Below are 15,824 nucleotides of genomic sequence, written 5' to 3'. Positions count from 1 at the left end.
GGAAGAAGACTTGGCCAGGAAGAGCAGAGTGACCTGCTGGTGTTCATTTTGGAGGGCTTTTCTCAAAGCCACAGCTTTTAAAACAGTGTATTTTAACAGGGGTTATCTCTTTTTCTCCTTGTAAGGCTCCTGTGAGCTAAGGCTGCTGAATCTGGAAGGTGGGGCTTAACAGGGGTTAACAGAGTTCATCTCTTGTTCCTCTTTGTCCTGAGAGGTGGGGCTTTTGTCCTGAGAGGTGGGGCTTTAGTTCAGTCTCTGGAACCAGCAGCGCGCGCCTAGTGGCGCGCACAATTTTAATTTAATTTTTTTGTTTTTTAAATTAATAAGGACATATTTGACAGATAGTACGTGCAGATAGCTCCAGGGGGGCACTGACTAAAAGCTTAATATTTAAATATCTAAACAAATCAGATATGAAGGCAGAAAGCCAGCAGGGGAAGGGGGGCTTTCCAGTGTTTTGCACTGAGTGTCACATGTATGACTATCTGCCACTAGGACAGAAGTCGTGGGTGTGCCCTCGCTGCAATGAGCTCCTGGCACTCAAGGAACGTGTGCGTTCTCTTGAAACCAAGGTGGCAGACCTGGAGAAGCTGAAAGAGGCAGAGAGGGTGACAGACGAGGCTTTCGGGGATTTAACAGCCGGGTCCCACTCCCAAGGTGACATCTCTTCAGATGTCATGGAGAATGAAGGTCTTGGGGATGGAGGGTGCCAGTCTGAGGTGGGGGAAGATGCTCCCTTAGATGGGATCCCTTCCTTAACTGGTGATCAGCTATCCTCTCGCACTGAGGATACCCCTCGGGGAGGTGGGGGGCTCCTTGTAGTGGGTGATTCGATCATTAGACATGTAGAGAGTTGGGTTTGTGAGAGGCGTGATGACCGCATGGTGACTTGCCTGCCTGGTGCGAAGGTTGCGGATGTCATGCTTCGTCTAGATAGGCTTTTAGACAGTGCTGGGGTGGAGTCAGCAGTTGTGGTCCATATTGGCACCAACGACATTGGGAAATGTAGCCGGGAGGTTCTGGAAGCAAAATTTAGGCTGCTAGGAAACAGGTTGAAGTCCAGGACCTCCAAGGTGGCATTCTCAGAAATGCTACCCGTTCCACGCGCAGGGCGAGCTAGGCAAGCGGAGATACAGGGTCTCAATGCGTGGATGAGAAGGTGGTGTAAGGCAGAGGGTTTCAGATTTGTCAGGAACTGGGGAACCTTTTGGGACAAGGTAGGCCTGTACAAACGGGACGGGCTTCATCTTAAACAAAGAGGAACCAGGCTGCTGGCTCAACATTAAAAAGGTGGCAGAACAGCTTTTAAACTGATCACTGGGGGAAAGCCGACAGGAGCTGAGGTGACTTCGGTTCGAATACAGTATCTATGGGGATGCAGACAGAGAGGAGGTTTTTCTAAATCAACCACATACAAGCTGAGGAAAATAGCAATGTGCATGTGACAAGGGATAGTGTCTGCAAAAGACTTGAGGGTAAAGCACATAAATCCCAGGTTAAGGACAGAGACAGGGTATACAGGTGTCTCTATGCTAATAGTAGAAGCATATCTCGACCTAAAATGGGGAGCTGGAGTACAGAGTTTTGCAGGGAGGACTTTGATATAGTGGGCATTACAGAGACATGGTGGAATGAGGAGAACCAGTGGGATGCTGTTATACCAGGCTACAGGCTCTATAGGAAGGATAGGACAGGGCGCATTGGGGGTGGAGTTGCCCTTTACATCAAAGAGAGCATAGTATCACATAAAATAGACAATGCAAAGGGAACTGGTTCCCCTACAGAATCACTGTGGATATCAATACCAGGTTTGAAGGACAGTTTAATATTAGGAATATATTATTATCCCCCTGACCAAAGCTCCCCAGGAGGATTCTGAGATGGAAAAAGAAATTAGAGAGGCCAACAAAAACAAAAATTTAGTGGTAATGGGCAATTTTAACTATCCCCATATAAACTGGAAAAATGCATGTTCAGGTCATAGTAAGGAGAGAGCATTCCTGGATATGCTAAATGACTGTGGCTTAGAGCAGATGGTTGTGGAACCAACCAGGGGAGAGGTGATCCTAGATCTAATTCTATGTGGGACCCAGGACCTGGTGCAGGAAGTCAGTGTTGTTGAGCCGATAGGGAACAGCAACCACAATGCTGTCAGATTCAGTATCTCAGCATGCGAACAAGTGGCAACTACTAATGTAGTTACATTCGCCTTCAGAAAGGGAAATTTCTCAAAGATGAGGGGGATAGTGCGCAGGAAGCTGAAAGGGAAAATCAAGAGAGTCAAAACTGTCCAGGATGCTTGGAGGTTATTTAAAAACACAGTAATAAAATCTCAGCTGGAATTTGTTCCACAGGTTAGAAAAGGCAGCATCCAGTCCAAAAGAAAGCCACCATGGTTAACAAGAGAGGTTGAGGAAATTATCAGAAAAAAGAAAATGTCTTTTAGAAAATGGAAGTCCAGATTGACTGATGAAGAATATGAGAGGGAACACAAATGGTGGCAAAAGAGAAGCAAGTTAGCTGTAAGGGAGGCAAAAAAGGATTATGAGGAACGCATGGCTGCGAACATCAAGACCAGCAACAAACAGTTCTTCAAGTACATCAAAAGCAGGAAGCCAGCAAGGGAAGCGGTAGGCCCGTTAGATGACAAAGGAACAAAGGGTGTGCTAAAAGATGGCAGGGAGATTGCAGAGAAGCTGAATGAATTCTTTGCATCTGTCTTCACCCAAGAGGAGGTAAGGAACATTCTTGCACCTGAACCAAGCTTCTTAGGAGGCGAATCCGAGGAACTAGCAAAGATAGTGGTAGACAAGGAAGAAGTTCTGAAATTGCTGATCTTCTCACTTTAATATGCAACTTATCCCTGAAATCAGGCTCCATCCCTGAAGACTGGAAGATGGCCAATGTCACACCAATCTTTAAGAAAGGATCTAGGGGGGACCCGGGAAATTACAGGCCAGTCAGTTTGACATCTGTTCCTGGTAAATTAGTAGAATCTATCATTAAAGATAAAATTATAAAACATGTAGAAAAGCAAGACCTGCTGAGAAAGAGTCAGCATGGCTTTTTAAGAGGCAAATCCTGTCTTACAAACTTACTAGAGTTCTTTGAGGGTGTAAACAGGCATGTGGACAGGGGTGAACCGGTGGACATTGTCTACTTGGATTTCCAAAAGGCTTTTGACAAAGTTCCTCACCAGAGACTGTTGAGAAAACTCAGCAATGAAGGAATAAGAGAGGAAGTCCTCCTATGGATTAAAAACTGGTTGAGAAACAGGAAACAAAGAGTGGGTGTAAATGGGAAGTTCTCACAATGGAGAGATGTCGGGAGTGGTGTCCCCCAAGGATCCGTTTTGGGACCAGTGCTCTTTAACCTATTCATAAATGACCTGGAAGTAGGGGTGGGTAGCGTGGTGGCCAAGTTTGCAGATGATACCAAATTATGTAGGGTGGTGAGAACCACAAAGGATTGCGAAGAGCTCCAAGCGGACCTTGATAAATTAGGTGAGTGGGCTCAGAAATGGCAAATGCAGTTCAATGTAGCAAAATGTAAAGGGGCAAAAAATCCAAACTTCACATACACGCTACAGGGGTCAGTGCTATCAGTCACAGACCAGGAAAGGGATTTAGGCGTCTTAGTTGATAGTTCCATGGGAATGTCAACTCAATGCATGGCAGCTGTAAAAAAGGCAAACTCTATGCTGGGGATCATTAGAAAAGGAATTGATAATAAAACTGCAAAGATTGTCATGCTCTTATATAAAGCAGTGGTGCGACCGCACTTGGAGTACTGTGTCCAGTTCTGGTCGCCGCATCTCAAAAAGGATATTGAGGAGATAGAAAAGTGCAGAGAAGGGCAACAAGGATGATTGAGGGACTGGAGCACCTTCCCTATGAGGAGAGGCTGCAGCGTTTGGGACTCTTTAGTTTGGAGAGGAGGCGGCTGAGGGGGGATATGATTGAAGTCTACAAAATTATGCATGGGGTAGAAAATGTTGACAGAGAGAAATTTTTCTTTCTTTCTCACAATACTAGAACCAGGGGGCATTCATTGAAAATGCTAGGGGGAAGAATTAGGACTAATAAAAGGAAACACTTCTTCATGCAACGTGTGATTGGTGTTTGGAATGTGCTGCCACAGGAGGTGGTGATGGCCACTCACCTGGATAGCTTTAAAAGGGGCTTGGACAGATTTATGGAGGAGAAGTCGATTTATGGCTACCAATCTTGATCCTCCTTGATCTGAGATTGCAAATGCCTTAACAGACCAGGTGATCGGGAGCAACAGCCGCAGAAGGCCATTGCGTTCACATCCTACATGTGAGCTCCCAAAGGCACCTGGTGGGCCACTGCGAGTAGCAGAGAGCTGGACTAGATAGACTTTGGTCTGATCCAGCTGGCTTGTTCTTATGCTCTTATGTTCTTATGTTCTTATGTTTTCCACCATTACATTGTCATTCTTTCTCCTTTAAACATATAGGAAAGAAGAGAGACTTCTGGGGTAATGCCTGCTTGTTGCCATCTGGCCCTTTAAGGTGGTACAACCTGCTAACTCATTTTGGCTCTTCCATAGCTACCAGATGTATTTAAACAGGTGTTCAGATAGAGGCATGTTCCAAAGAGCTAATTGCTGATGTTTAGACATTCAGGGATACCAAGATTCCGCAGGGGCAGGGGATTGATTAAGATGATCCACCTTTATAGCCTAATGGATTTAATAGGTTTTCAGATGGCTTTAGGGATTTTCCTGCTGACATTGTTAGTGCTTCTGTTGATGCTCTAGTTGACCTCTAGAATTGGGAAATTACACGGGCCATTGACAGGTGAATTTCTCCTACTTGGGGAATACAGCCCCAGAAAGACTGTATCAGAAAATTAATAATTAGGTTACCTTTCACTTTGACTTTTGTAATCTGAGAGTGACAATTTACCTTCATTCCCAGCTTAATGTCAATAAAGACTGAGCAAAATAATAATAAACTCTTCTCAAGTGATACATTTATAACATTTGCATAAAGTAGGAATGTGTCTTGTTGACTTTAATTATAGTTTTCTCTGTGTGTATACAAATCATTCCACAGAGCATAGTGCATAATGCCAAGTGCTTGAGTAAATTTATTTGTGTCAATAATGTCAGAAGATACTGATTAAACAAAAAGTGATATAGAAAACAGTTACCATATACATTGTCCTCAGATATATTTGACTATTCAATGTTACTCAGGTCCTTCTTTACTTTTTTGACAAAAGCCCTAGAAAAATCATAGCTGGCTTTGTATTTTGTTTGCTTTCTAGTTCATCATCACTTGTGGGAGGGGTTTTTTTTGTAAAAAAAAAAAAAGAAATCCCTGAGTTCAAATAGGATATTTTAAATGCTTTATTTAATACCTGGATGATTAAGGTTTATGAAGTTATGCACAGGATAAAAACAGTGGATACTTTCTCTCCCCCGATAAGATATTAGAACACAGTGCATCCAGTGAATTTTAGGGTAGTGCGTTCAGGGTGGACAAAATGAAATTCTTCTTTCCACATTGAGTGATTAAAGTTAGAATTCATTGCCAGGGGATGTGGTGACAGCTATAGCCATAGTCCACTTTAAAAGGGAGCTATGGGATTCATGGAGGTAGGTCTGTCATTGGCTACTAGTCTAGCAGCCAAGACTAAAAGGAATCTCCACATTCAGGGGATTTGTTTGTATCTGTCCCACCTATGTGTTCTAGGAGGGGGTGGTCAGTGTAAGACACATACCTTTAAAGGACCGTCTCTGTCAGCATGAGCCTCCATCTTCTGGCTAATGAGACCAGATACACCCTCACCAGAGGCTCTCCTGATAGTGGCACCAACCTTATAGAACAGCTTTTCAGAGGAAGTTAGGGAAGCAATAGCAAATCCATCTTGGTAGTTTTCAGGAAGAACCCCAATGCAGTTTTGTTTAGGATGGCTTTGGGGGTTTGGCAGCCCCATCCAAGTGGTGAAGCAGAGTGAGCCTTGGAAAACAAAACAGGCTCCCTGCCACTGTGTAGATTCATGCAACCCAAAAGGGTCACATAAGTCCAACTTCCCCGCCACTGGCATAAAACTGACAAATGACTGGGAGGAAGCTGACTAATGTTGGCTCTCTTTAGACTGCCCCTGCTGTGGTGGTGGCAAGGGCTCTGGGATGCTGGCACTGTGTCCCACACTTTGTCCCAGTGCCAGGGGAGGTTGTCGGCAGTCATACATTGGCAGTTCTGCTCCTCCGTTGGGATAAGTGCCCCAGGGAGGGCATTTCTGCCTGTAGAACCCCATGTTGCTTCCATTGGCCAATTCAGTCCCCCCCCCCTCGGATGGGGCTCAAAGACTGCTAGATGTTTGGTTATTGCTGCTTGTATTATAATAGAGCTTATGCTGTGGTTTTTTTGATGTGTGTTGCTTTTGTAACCTTTCTTGAACCTTCTCAAATAGGGAGACAGACAGAATTTGTGAGTGTAGGGCTGTTAAGTCGCAGCTGTTTTCTGGTGACCCCAGCAAGAGGCTTTCAAGGCAAGTGCAAAGCAGTGGTGATTTACTATTGCTTTCCTCGGCCCCTTCCGCACATGCCAAATAATGCACTTTCAATGCACTTTGAAGCTGGAATTTACTGTGCGGAATAGCAAAATCCAATTGCGAAAGTGGATTGAAAGTGCATTATTCGGCATGTGCGGAAGGGTCCCTCAGCAGTTTTCCTTGGAAGTCTCCCTTCCAAGTATTGACCCTGCTCAGCTTCCATATCTGATGATATCAGGCTATACCATGCCACCTTTCCTCCTTGACTGGAAGGATGGAAACTTTTAAATAAATAGGCCTTAGAAGTAGGTGGCTATGTTAAAGCAAGTGATACAGTTTGCAACAAACCAGGAAAGATGTTAACAGCTAAATTATGAAAGGCAAAAGAAAATAGATTTTTCAGTAAAATACGATGGAAGGGCAATATGATGTCAGATGAGAAACATATAAGAAATGCATTTTATAAATACTATTTGAAATTGCATGAAAATAGTAAAATTAGTAAGTATACTTAAATGAACAAAACTCACCACAGTTACCTCAAAGGCAAAATTACATAATAAACAGCCCAATCTCAACAATGGAATTACTTAAAGCTATAAAGCAAGTGACATTAAACAAGGCACCAAGGCCAGATGGGTTACCAGTGCTATATTATAAAAAGTTTACAGACATATTGATGAATCCACTTTTAGAAATGATGAATGAGATTTTCCAAAAAGGGAAACTTCCAGACACGTGGAGAGAAGCACATATAACCTTGATTCCAAAAGGACAAGACTTTAGTGAAGTCAAGAACTTCAGACCAATCTCTCTTTTGAACAATGATTGTCAGTTGTTTGCAATTTGCAGTGATACTGGCAAGATTGTTAAAAAGTGTTCTGAGATTTTTTATACATAAAGACCAGAGTGGCTTTTTGCCCAAAAGACAACTGGGACCTAATAATAGGTGTGGATATGTTGTACTATGAAAAACATAGTGACAATCAATTAGCCTTGATTTTTCTGAATGCCGAGAAGGCATTTGATAATGTTTCTTGGCTGTTTATGTTAGGAGCATTAGAAAAAAATGGGGTTTGGAAACAACTTTATGAAAGATGTAGAGGCAATCTGTACCAAACAGTATGCTAAAATAATAGTGGATTGTAAACTCTGAAAAATGTGAAATACAAAAGAAAACTAGACAGATATGCCCACTTTCACCATTATTATTTATATTGATTTTACAGATATGTAACAGAGATATGCAAAATGATGAACAGATTAGGGGATTGAAAATTGGAAAACACTCATATAATTGAGGGCATTTGCAGATGATGTGGTGATTATATTGAAAGACCCTATTAACATTTGGAAAGATTGTTAAATAAAATAAGGGAATTTGGAGAGTTGGCTGATTTAAATTGAATAAGGATAAAACAAAAATATCATCCAAAAACATGGATCCAAAATCGGGCTATACCATTTTTGACTCAGATATCTGGGTTTATGGTGGTGAAAAAAATTAAGTGTGGGTAACAAGAACTATATGTTATATCATGTCATGATTCCAGGATACCCCTCTGGAAGCGGTGGCTGGAAGTGGCACCTGGCTTGTGGATGGGGCTGCCTGTCTTTCAGCTCCCCTTACTTTGGTTTAACTGTAGTAACAATTTTTTAAAGCTTAGCTATGGATAGAGAATCATGCATATTGGATCTGATTAATCACTAGCGTATACTATTTGAAGTTAGCAGAATTTGACTATAGATCACTTTGATGCACATTGTAATTAGTTATTCATAAAGATTTCTTCTTTGATAGCGGGCAGAAAAGATACACTAGAAAGATATTGTGTCTTCAGAGGCTTAGCATAATAATCCTGCTGGTTTTCAACATGTATTTTGGCATTGGTAGCATAACTACAACCGTGAAACTGCTGTTTCAGTGAGCAAAACTTGGGCTCTTTGGTGTCGCTTTGAAGGTAAAACAGTCTCAGGATGTACTGTCAAAAGTCTAGAATGCTGTAAATTGAATAGGGATAAGGGCTCTTTCCATCTTTGTACTTTGACTTCTTAATCCTTTGGGTTATTCTTTACTAATTGAGGAGAAACCCAGCCTTCAAGCTACTTCTCACTGTTTGAATTGTTAAGATAGCTTGGCTCCTTAAATTTCCAATTCCAAAGGTATACTCTGAATAGCACAAATGACCCCAGATGCTATTTTAAATGCCCAGTAATATCCTTTGTATTTAAATGTGGTACACATGGTTTGCTAGAACGTCTGATGGAAACTGTTCTATACCTCGTCCTATATTTCAGTGTGTCTAGTTCTCATTTGATTTATTTATTTTTTAAAATAGTTATAGATCAAAATTTTGTCCCCTCCTTGAATCTATGATTGATCTTGGGCACCCATGTGTAAGGTGGAAAAGTCATCACAAGGTAGAACATCTTTTCCATTTTTTCATGGCAATATGACTGTGCATTAGTGTCCTGAGATTTGTGCTCAGATTTTTTACCAATTTTACCATGAGGGTTCTTTCAAATCACTGCTAAACTGCAAGAATGTTGATGATAGAAATGTGACCCAGAGCTTTCACATACAACAGTGTATAACAGACTTCCCTCTGTGATACACCTCTGAAGATACCAGCTGCAGATGCAGGTGAAACATTAGGAACAAGATCTACCAGACCACGGCCATGCAGCCCGGAAAACCCACAACAACCAACATTGAAAGTGATGCTGTTTGGGTGGTGGGTGGGGAATCTACCCGGAAACAGCATAATTTTCAATGTTGTTTAAACTAGGGAGCCCAGATTCTCCCTTTCAGGTGGATTTGAAAGGAGAATCTGGGCTCTCTAGTCTAAACAACATTAAAAGTGATGCTGATTCAGGGTGTACCCCCCCCCCAAAAAAAACCCCAGCATCACTTTCAATGTTGTTTAAACTAGGAAACTCTGGGTGTGTTCAGATTTGTGAGTTGGGGCATGTTCTATAAATCATCTATTTTGCATTGTTTGGCTTGTTCCACTAGAAGGGGCACTCACCAGACAGCTTAACAGTCATGTAATAAAAATAAGATGCCTCCTTAGCTGCACATAGCCAGGCAGAAAATGTCTTGCAGATGACATGAGGGAAAAAGTCCACCTTTTAGTGTCTTCAAAATAAGACTACTTGGGTTGAAGTAAGAGGTCCTAAGAACATCTTGGGGAAAAAGCTGTATGGAGTTCCTCCCCATGACATCTTTTTTTTTTTTGGTGTCCTCAGGACATTTTATTTGGGCTACGCAGAATATGGCCCTATTATTACTTTAACTGAACCAGGTTGTGAGCTTCTGAGGAAGTCTAGTAGCTGTTTACCTGATCTACAAACGCATTAAATTACAATGGAAGGATGTATGCTGATATATATCATCTATATTGAGACAATTGAAGTCAGATTGATTTCTGTAAGCCATAAATATTTCTGATTTAGTGCCTTGCCAATTGAGCTTTCCTCTCTCTCTCTCTCTCTCTCTCTCTCTCTCTCTCTCTCCTCAGTCAGTTTCTTTTTCAGATTTGTGATATTATAAAAATAAATTCTTGTCCAGAAGCAGATATTCATCAGGGAATTAAGCTTTGTCTTAATTTACAATTTCCAAAATGTTTGAAGAACAGGTTAAGTGGCTTAATTCTTTTCTTAAACTCAAGATATTTTTAATACTAGAATTTGATTCTACCCCATCTGTTTGTTGTTAATGAACTTGGAAGAGTAAATTTTAAAACTTAGAAAATTCCCCAATACTTAATATAAGCCATTCAAGCACATTCATTTTGTATGCATTGCTGTTTGTCTATGTGTGCAATAAACACACCATGCAGACAAAATTTGTTCAAAAGTGGAGGTGCAGACCAGCTTTAGTATTGGTTGTATGAAATATTCATTCTGAAACTATGGATACAGATACAAAAATGTATTTCCCCAAGAGAGCAAAGAAGAGTTTATTCTACGTCAAGAATGATCTCATGAATCATGTTGTATTGGCCATTTTTATTGTATCTTTGGATTACACTTGAGTTTAGATCTAAGAAACTTGGCAGCCATTCCAGGCCACATTTCTATTTAAGAATAACCCTTATTCTTGTAGAAATTGAGAGGCTACAACTTTATTTCTCTGAGATCTTCTTAGTGCTGCGGACTCTTCATTCATATTGTAGAATACCTCTGATCCATACATGATATGCTGTAGAGTATGATTTCTTCCCCTATCCTAATACATAATCACCTAAGGGATGAAATGTCCGATTACGAATCCTCAGCCAATGGGTGTGCAGGGCTCACAACATTCCATCCGATCCCTGCCTACCTTCCCCCAACCCAGGAGCCTCCCTTGCCCCAAACAATATGGACTGCTCTCCTGGAGGGGAGGAGGAGGAGGGTCCCCTGCCTTCCCTCCCTCCCTCCCTCTTTCCGTGAGCACATTTTATTTTAATTTAAAATGGCCCTTAGTGCTAATATAACAATAATTATACAAATTGGTCAAGAAACATAGGCATTCTCAGGAGTGCTAAGGGTCTGGGGAAAGGGATATTCCTCCAGCTCAGGTAATAAGAGATAGTCCTCCCCATCATCCAAAAATAACACAGAAGAATTCTGGCTTATGACACTCACCGGTATTTGCATATATGTGAAAGATGGAGTGGTATAATGGACCCTAGTTTTAGACTAGGATCTAGGAGTCCCAAATATGCATCCCTGCACACACTCAGCTTAACCTGCCTCACAGGCTTGCTGTAAGGATAAAATGGGAGAGGAGAATGAAATAAGAGGGGAGAGAGGCAGGGTATAAATGAAATAATAGATCAGTACTGAAGGAGAGCAAGTTAAGTTACCAAAACCTTGGTTCTGAGCCCAGGAATGAAGGTTCACCAGCATTTCTATTGGCAGGATCTTTTAAAAACTGTTGCATTAAGGCAGAGCTACCTTCTAACCAGAAATTAGTTAAGTGCCTTCTCCGATAATTTTTGTTAATTGGAGCAATTGTCTGAATATGTGGTTCAAATTCATAGAGTTTATAAAATGTTACAGGGAAGATGCCTTACTTTTTGCTTGTCTTTTATTTTATATGAAAATGGCAAAAAACCAATCTATTTTCTCCAGCATGAAATTGCTCATGAATACTAATCTATAATTTGCTTTTACCTTTAGACACATTTTGACTATACTTAATAAAATAAAATAATTTATTTTACCTGTTCAGGGAACATAACATGAGAAGAGCACTCAGTTATTTTGTAAAACACTCCTGATGTTGTAATGTCGAATTCAAGTTCTGGGTAAATACTTTAAAAGCTGTAATGTCCAAAAGCCAGTATGGTGTAATATTTAAGGTATCAGATTTTGTGTTGGATTAGGTCCAGGGAAACCCAGTTTCATATGTCAACTCACATCAAGGAAGCTTGCTGGATGATCTTGGGCCAATTGCACACTCTCAGCCCTGACCCTGGCTAGGATTTGGATGGGAGGCCTCTAAGGAATACTAGGGTTATGATTCAAGGAAAACAATGGCAAACCACCTCTGAGTATCTTGCCTTGAAAACCATATGAGCTATAAAGCAAACAGAAGAGGGGGGAAAAACTTCACACTAAAGAACAGAATTAAGTACCAAAGATCAAGAATAAGTTCATATAAAGGGCCAAAAGATGCAATTATGAAAACATATATAAATACTAAAAAAAATTACAATGTATAATGTATGTATGTATTTATTTTATTGCCAGTTTTTTTAAAAAAAACACAGGAGGGGATCTACATAGCTAGCATTACAAACATATTTCCACACAAGTGTAACACAAATGGACACAAAAATCCAGTTTTCAGCCCTGACCTAAACATGTTGGCTAAATGGCCTTCCTCAGTGGTCAAACGCTAAACCCATCTAAGCTCCAGACTATGAATATTAAGCAATACCAAGTGCTGGAACTGGCACAAATCAAGTCATTCAGTTACAATCACAAATCTTCAGCATTGTATCATAAAGTCAGCATCCATACTGCAAGGGCAATGTGGTGCTTCATTTTGTCTGGATAGTTGTTTTGGGAAAGGCTGTTATGTAGTTAGTGTCTTTGCTATTCATGGGTATTCCTCAGTTTGAGCAAAGCATTCTCTTTTAAAACTGAAGTTGCATATGAGGCTGCAGACGATGTGTTTGGCATTAATTTTTGGACATACCTCACATTTGTGAATCTTCTTATTCAAAACTTGAGGTCGGAATTGGGTCCTTCGTCCAGAATGTAGCAATAGGAATAGTGTGCCCTCAAAGAGTTGAAGGTAGATTAACAGAACCATCACTGGACATGTATATAATCCTCATAAATCTGGAATGATAGTAGGTCTTCTGCCATAGCTCAATAAGAACATAGAAAGTGATTTTGGAAGGACTTTGGATGATTTCTTTATTTCACTGAAATTACAAAGAAGGGATGCTGACTGAGAAAAGCTTCCCAGAGAACATGATTTAATCCTTCACTGCAGCAGTAAAGTTAATCTTACAGCCTGCTTCTGTCTCATCGAGGAAGCCAGCAAGATCTGACCTTTATACTGTGCCTGCGAGATCTGGTTTCTTTTTCATGTCTCTGTCTTTTCAAATTGCATAACAACTGGTCTGACAAAGAGCCCTAGTGGGCTCAAAAGCTTGCACAGTGTTTTTGTGCACTTGATCCAGTACATGGATTTTGTTCTATTCTCTCAGTGTTCCATATTGTTTACTATTCAAGTATTGATATTTCTCAAAATCAGGATTTTTTGTGTTTGAAATTACTATATTTGGGGGTGGGGGAGAGGTTACAGACATGATGTAAAAGTTAATTATTTTAAAATCTCTCCCATTGAGGTCAGTGGACCCAAGAAGAGATTAATTTGGGTGTGTTGTGCCTTGTATATTCTGCACTATGTTATTCACCTGTTCCAGAGGTTTGGCAGATATTGTTCTCTCTGCGGACTGAGAAAGTTACTTGAGATTCTGAATTCTCATTATTTAGAACATCAAAAAGATGCTCTAATAAAGTGGGAGATACCACCTCAATTTAACTCCCAACTGCTTTGTTTTACTGAAACGTATTATTGAGATATCACAAAGAAGTTTTCTTTTTAAATGTTTGATCTGCATGTTTGTTAATTAAAGAAAAAATACATCTACCGTGTCATCTGTCCTCCCGTGGGCACAAGGGGGGGAGGGGAGTAGCCAGACGCCATCCACATTTTAAAATGGGTTCTGTTTTTATATAATTGATATTTAAATTATGTTTTAATGTTTGTTTTAACCTGTTGTGAACCGCCCTGAGCCCCCAGGGGGAGGGCGGTATATAAAACTAATAAATAAATAAATAAATAAATAAATAAATAAAATGGAAGTAACCTTTTTAGATGTGTAATTGGAGACAGTGAAATCAAATTGTCTTTCTTAATTTAACCTACTAAATGAATTACGTAATGCTTAATAGAGAGATCCAGTGATCACTGTTTAATAGAGTAGCATTATTTTGAGTCTGTAAGAGTCTCTAGAGAGAAAAGCTCAATTTGCCCTTATTGTTTTTGGTGAGAATTAAAAGTAATGTTTAAATGATCTCTTCAGGAAACCAAACATGAATAGAAACTAATGAATTTGTAAGACTCAGAACAAGCCTAAATAATTATCCCAAGATTTCTGCTTTCCATAGCTGTATCTTTCCAGCACATTGGTGAAATCTTCTTTAAAGTCCTTAAGATTTAATTATAATACATGCAGAGAAGGACTTGTGGCAACTGCAGTTGTCAGTCTTGATATAGTCAAAACAAATATGAGAAATTATAAGTTAAGTTTATAGATTTTCATACTGATTATATACATTTTAGAATTTACCAAATGTCATTTTGATCTTCTTCATCCCTTAGCGTCTGTACTAATGATTTTATAGGTTTTTACACACTAACAGCAATTGATAGTTACCCTTGCAAGGCTTTTTTTGCAAACATATGTTGTGAGAAACAGATATAGAAAAGAGTATTTTAAAGATTCTCAGGTGGGTTAAACCTTAGCCATGTTTTAGCAAACTCCACCTTAAGCTGTTTGTGAGTTGTTCTGTATTGAATACCATCCTGGGTGGCCGGTTTGGGGCTCTGTTGACCTTTTAGTTACTTAAGCAGATTCGTAGAACTTGTGGACTTTGGTGGACTTTCCAATATTTTTTTCCAGTCTTGTCTGTATTTTTCTAGGTGGAAAGCCCAAGATAGCTACATTCTTCCAGCCCTGGGGAGTCCTGAGCAGTGGTAAGGCCCTGTGGCATAGCTCTCTGATTATGTATTTGTTTCAAATGAATGAGTCAGCTGAGTATAGAATGTTGGGGAAATATGGCTGTTTCTGAAAAGAAGTGAATGAAACTCTGAGCACGCTAAAAGATGTTGTGATATTGTAGTTAGTTGGTGCGTGACAGGTGTAAGTTATCCACTTGTGTGTAAGCAGTGCTCTCTGGTTTTTCAGAAATCCTTGGCCCAAAATCCTTGGCCTATTCATTTTATTTTTAGATGGTTCATCACTGAGCTGATTTAAAAACTGCAGTCACTAATGGTGCTGAAATAGAGTCATCACTTCTACCTTTGTCAAAGAGGGGAAGAAGAAACTTTGTCTGGGATCCGATAAAGAAATAAATAAAAGTCCTCAACTAACTGGTGTTTTTAGGTGGCTTTAGACAATGTTTCTCAAACAGCAGCCCTACTACCTTCAAATGGCAAGCCTCTGCTGAAACAGAGGAGGTGCTCAGAGAGTTTTTGATAGGGCATAGGAGAATTTGCTGGGTTTATTAAAAGTAAATATCACTAGTAATTAATGAGTGTACCTGAAGTAGCATTTTGGATCCTGGTCGCTAAAAATGAAAGCAAAAATAGAAATTCATGTTTTTGAACCCAAGAGACATTTGCATTCCTTCTTAGATGCATTTTAAATTGTGGAAGAGATTTGTCTGGAAAGAATTAAATACCCCTACCCTATCTGCAAGGAGCCGCGTGGCATAGTGGTTAAGTGCTTGCACTGCCACTCACACGGTCAGGAGTTCGAGCCCACTGGGGGTCAGATATCTGACAGCTGGCTCATGGTCAACTCAGCCATCCATCCATTCCTTGGTTGGTAAATGAGTACCTAGCACATAGCTAGGGGGTAAAGAATAGCTAGGGAAAGCAATGGTAAACTACCCCACAAAAACGGCTTGCCTAAGAAATCACTGCTTGCAGTGGTACCTCAGGGTTGAACTGTAGAATTGCTGCATAGCAGAAGATGTCTCTGCCAAGAATAGTACCTGTAT

General features: G+C 40.4%; 1 protein-coding gene across 1 annotated transcript in view; it reads left to right on the top strand.

The window, feature by feature from the left end:
- LOC125435399 (membrane-associated guanylate kinase, WW and PDZ domain-containing protein 2-like) overlaps positions 1-15,824 on the top strand; it is a 349,447-nt gene that overhangs the window by 61,920 nt on the left and 271,703 nt on the right. The window contains exon 2 of the mRNA XM_048501597.1: positions 14,743-14,796. Within this exon, the coding sequence (XP_048357554.1) occupies positions 14,743-14,796 (54 nt within the window). The remainder of the gene's footprint in view (positions 1-14,742; positions 14,797-15,824) is intronic.

This window comes from Sphaerodactylus townsendi, linkage group LG06 (assembly GCF_021028975.2).
Source record: "Sphaerodactylus townsendi isolate TG3544 linkage group LG06, MPM_Stown_v2.3, whole genome shotgun sequence".
Classification (NCBI taxonomy): Eukaryota; Metazoa; Chordata; class Lepidosauria; order Squamata; family Sphaerodactylidae; genus Sphaerodactylus; species Sphaerodactylus townsendi.
The sequence above is the reverse complement of the archived record's forward strand: the minus strand, read 5'-3'. Positions and strand labels throughout refer to the sequence as shown.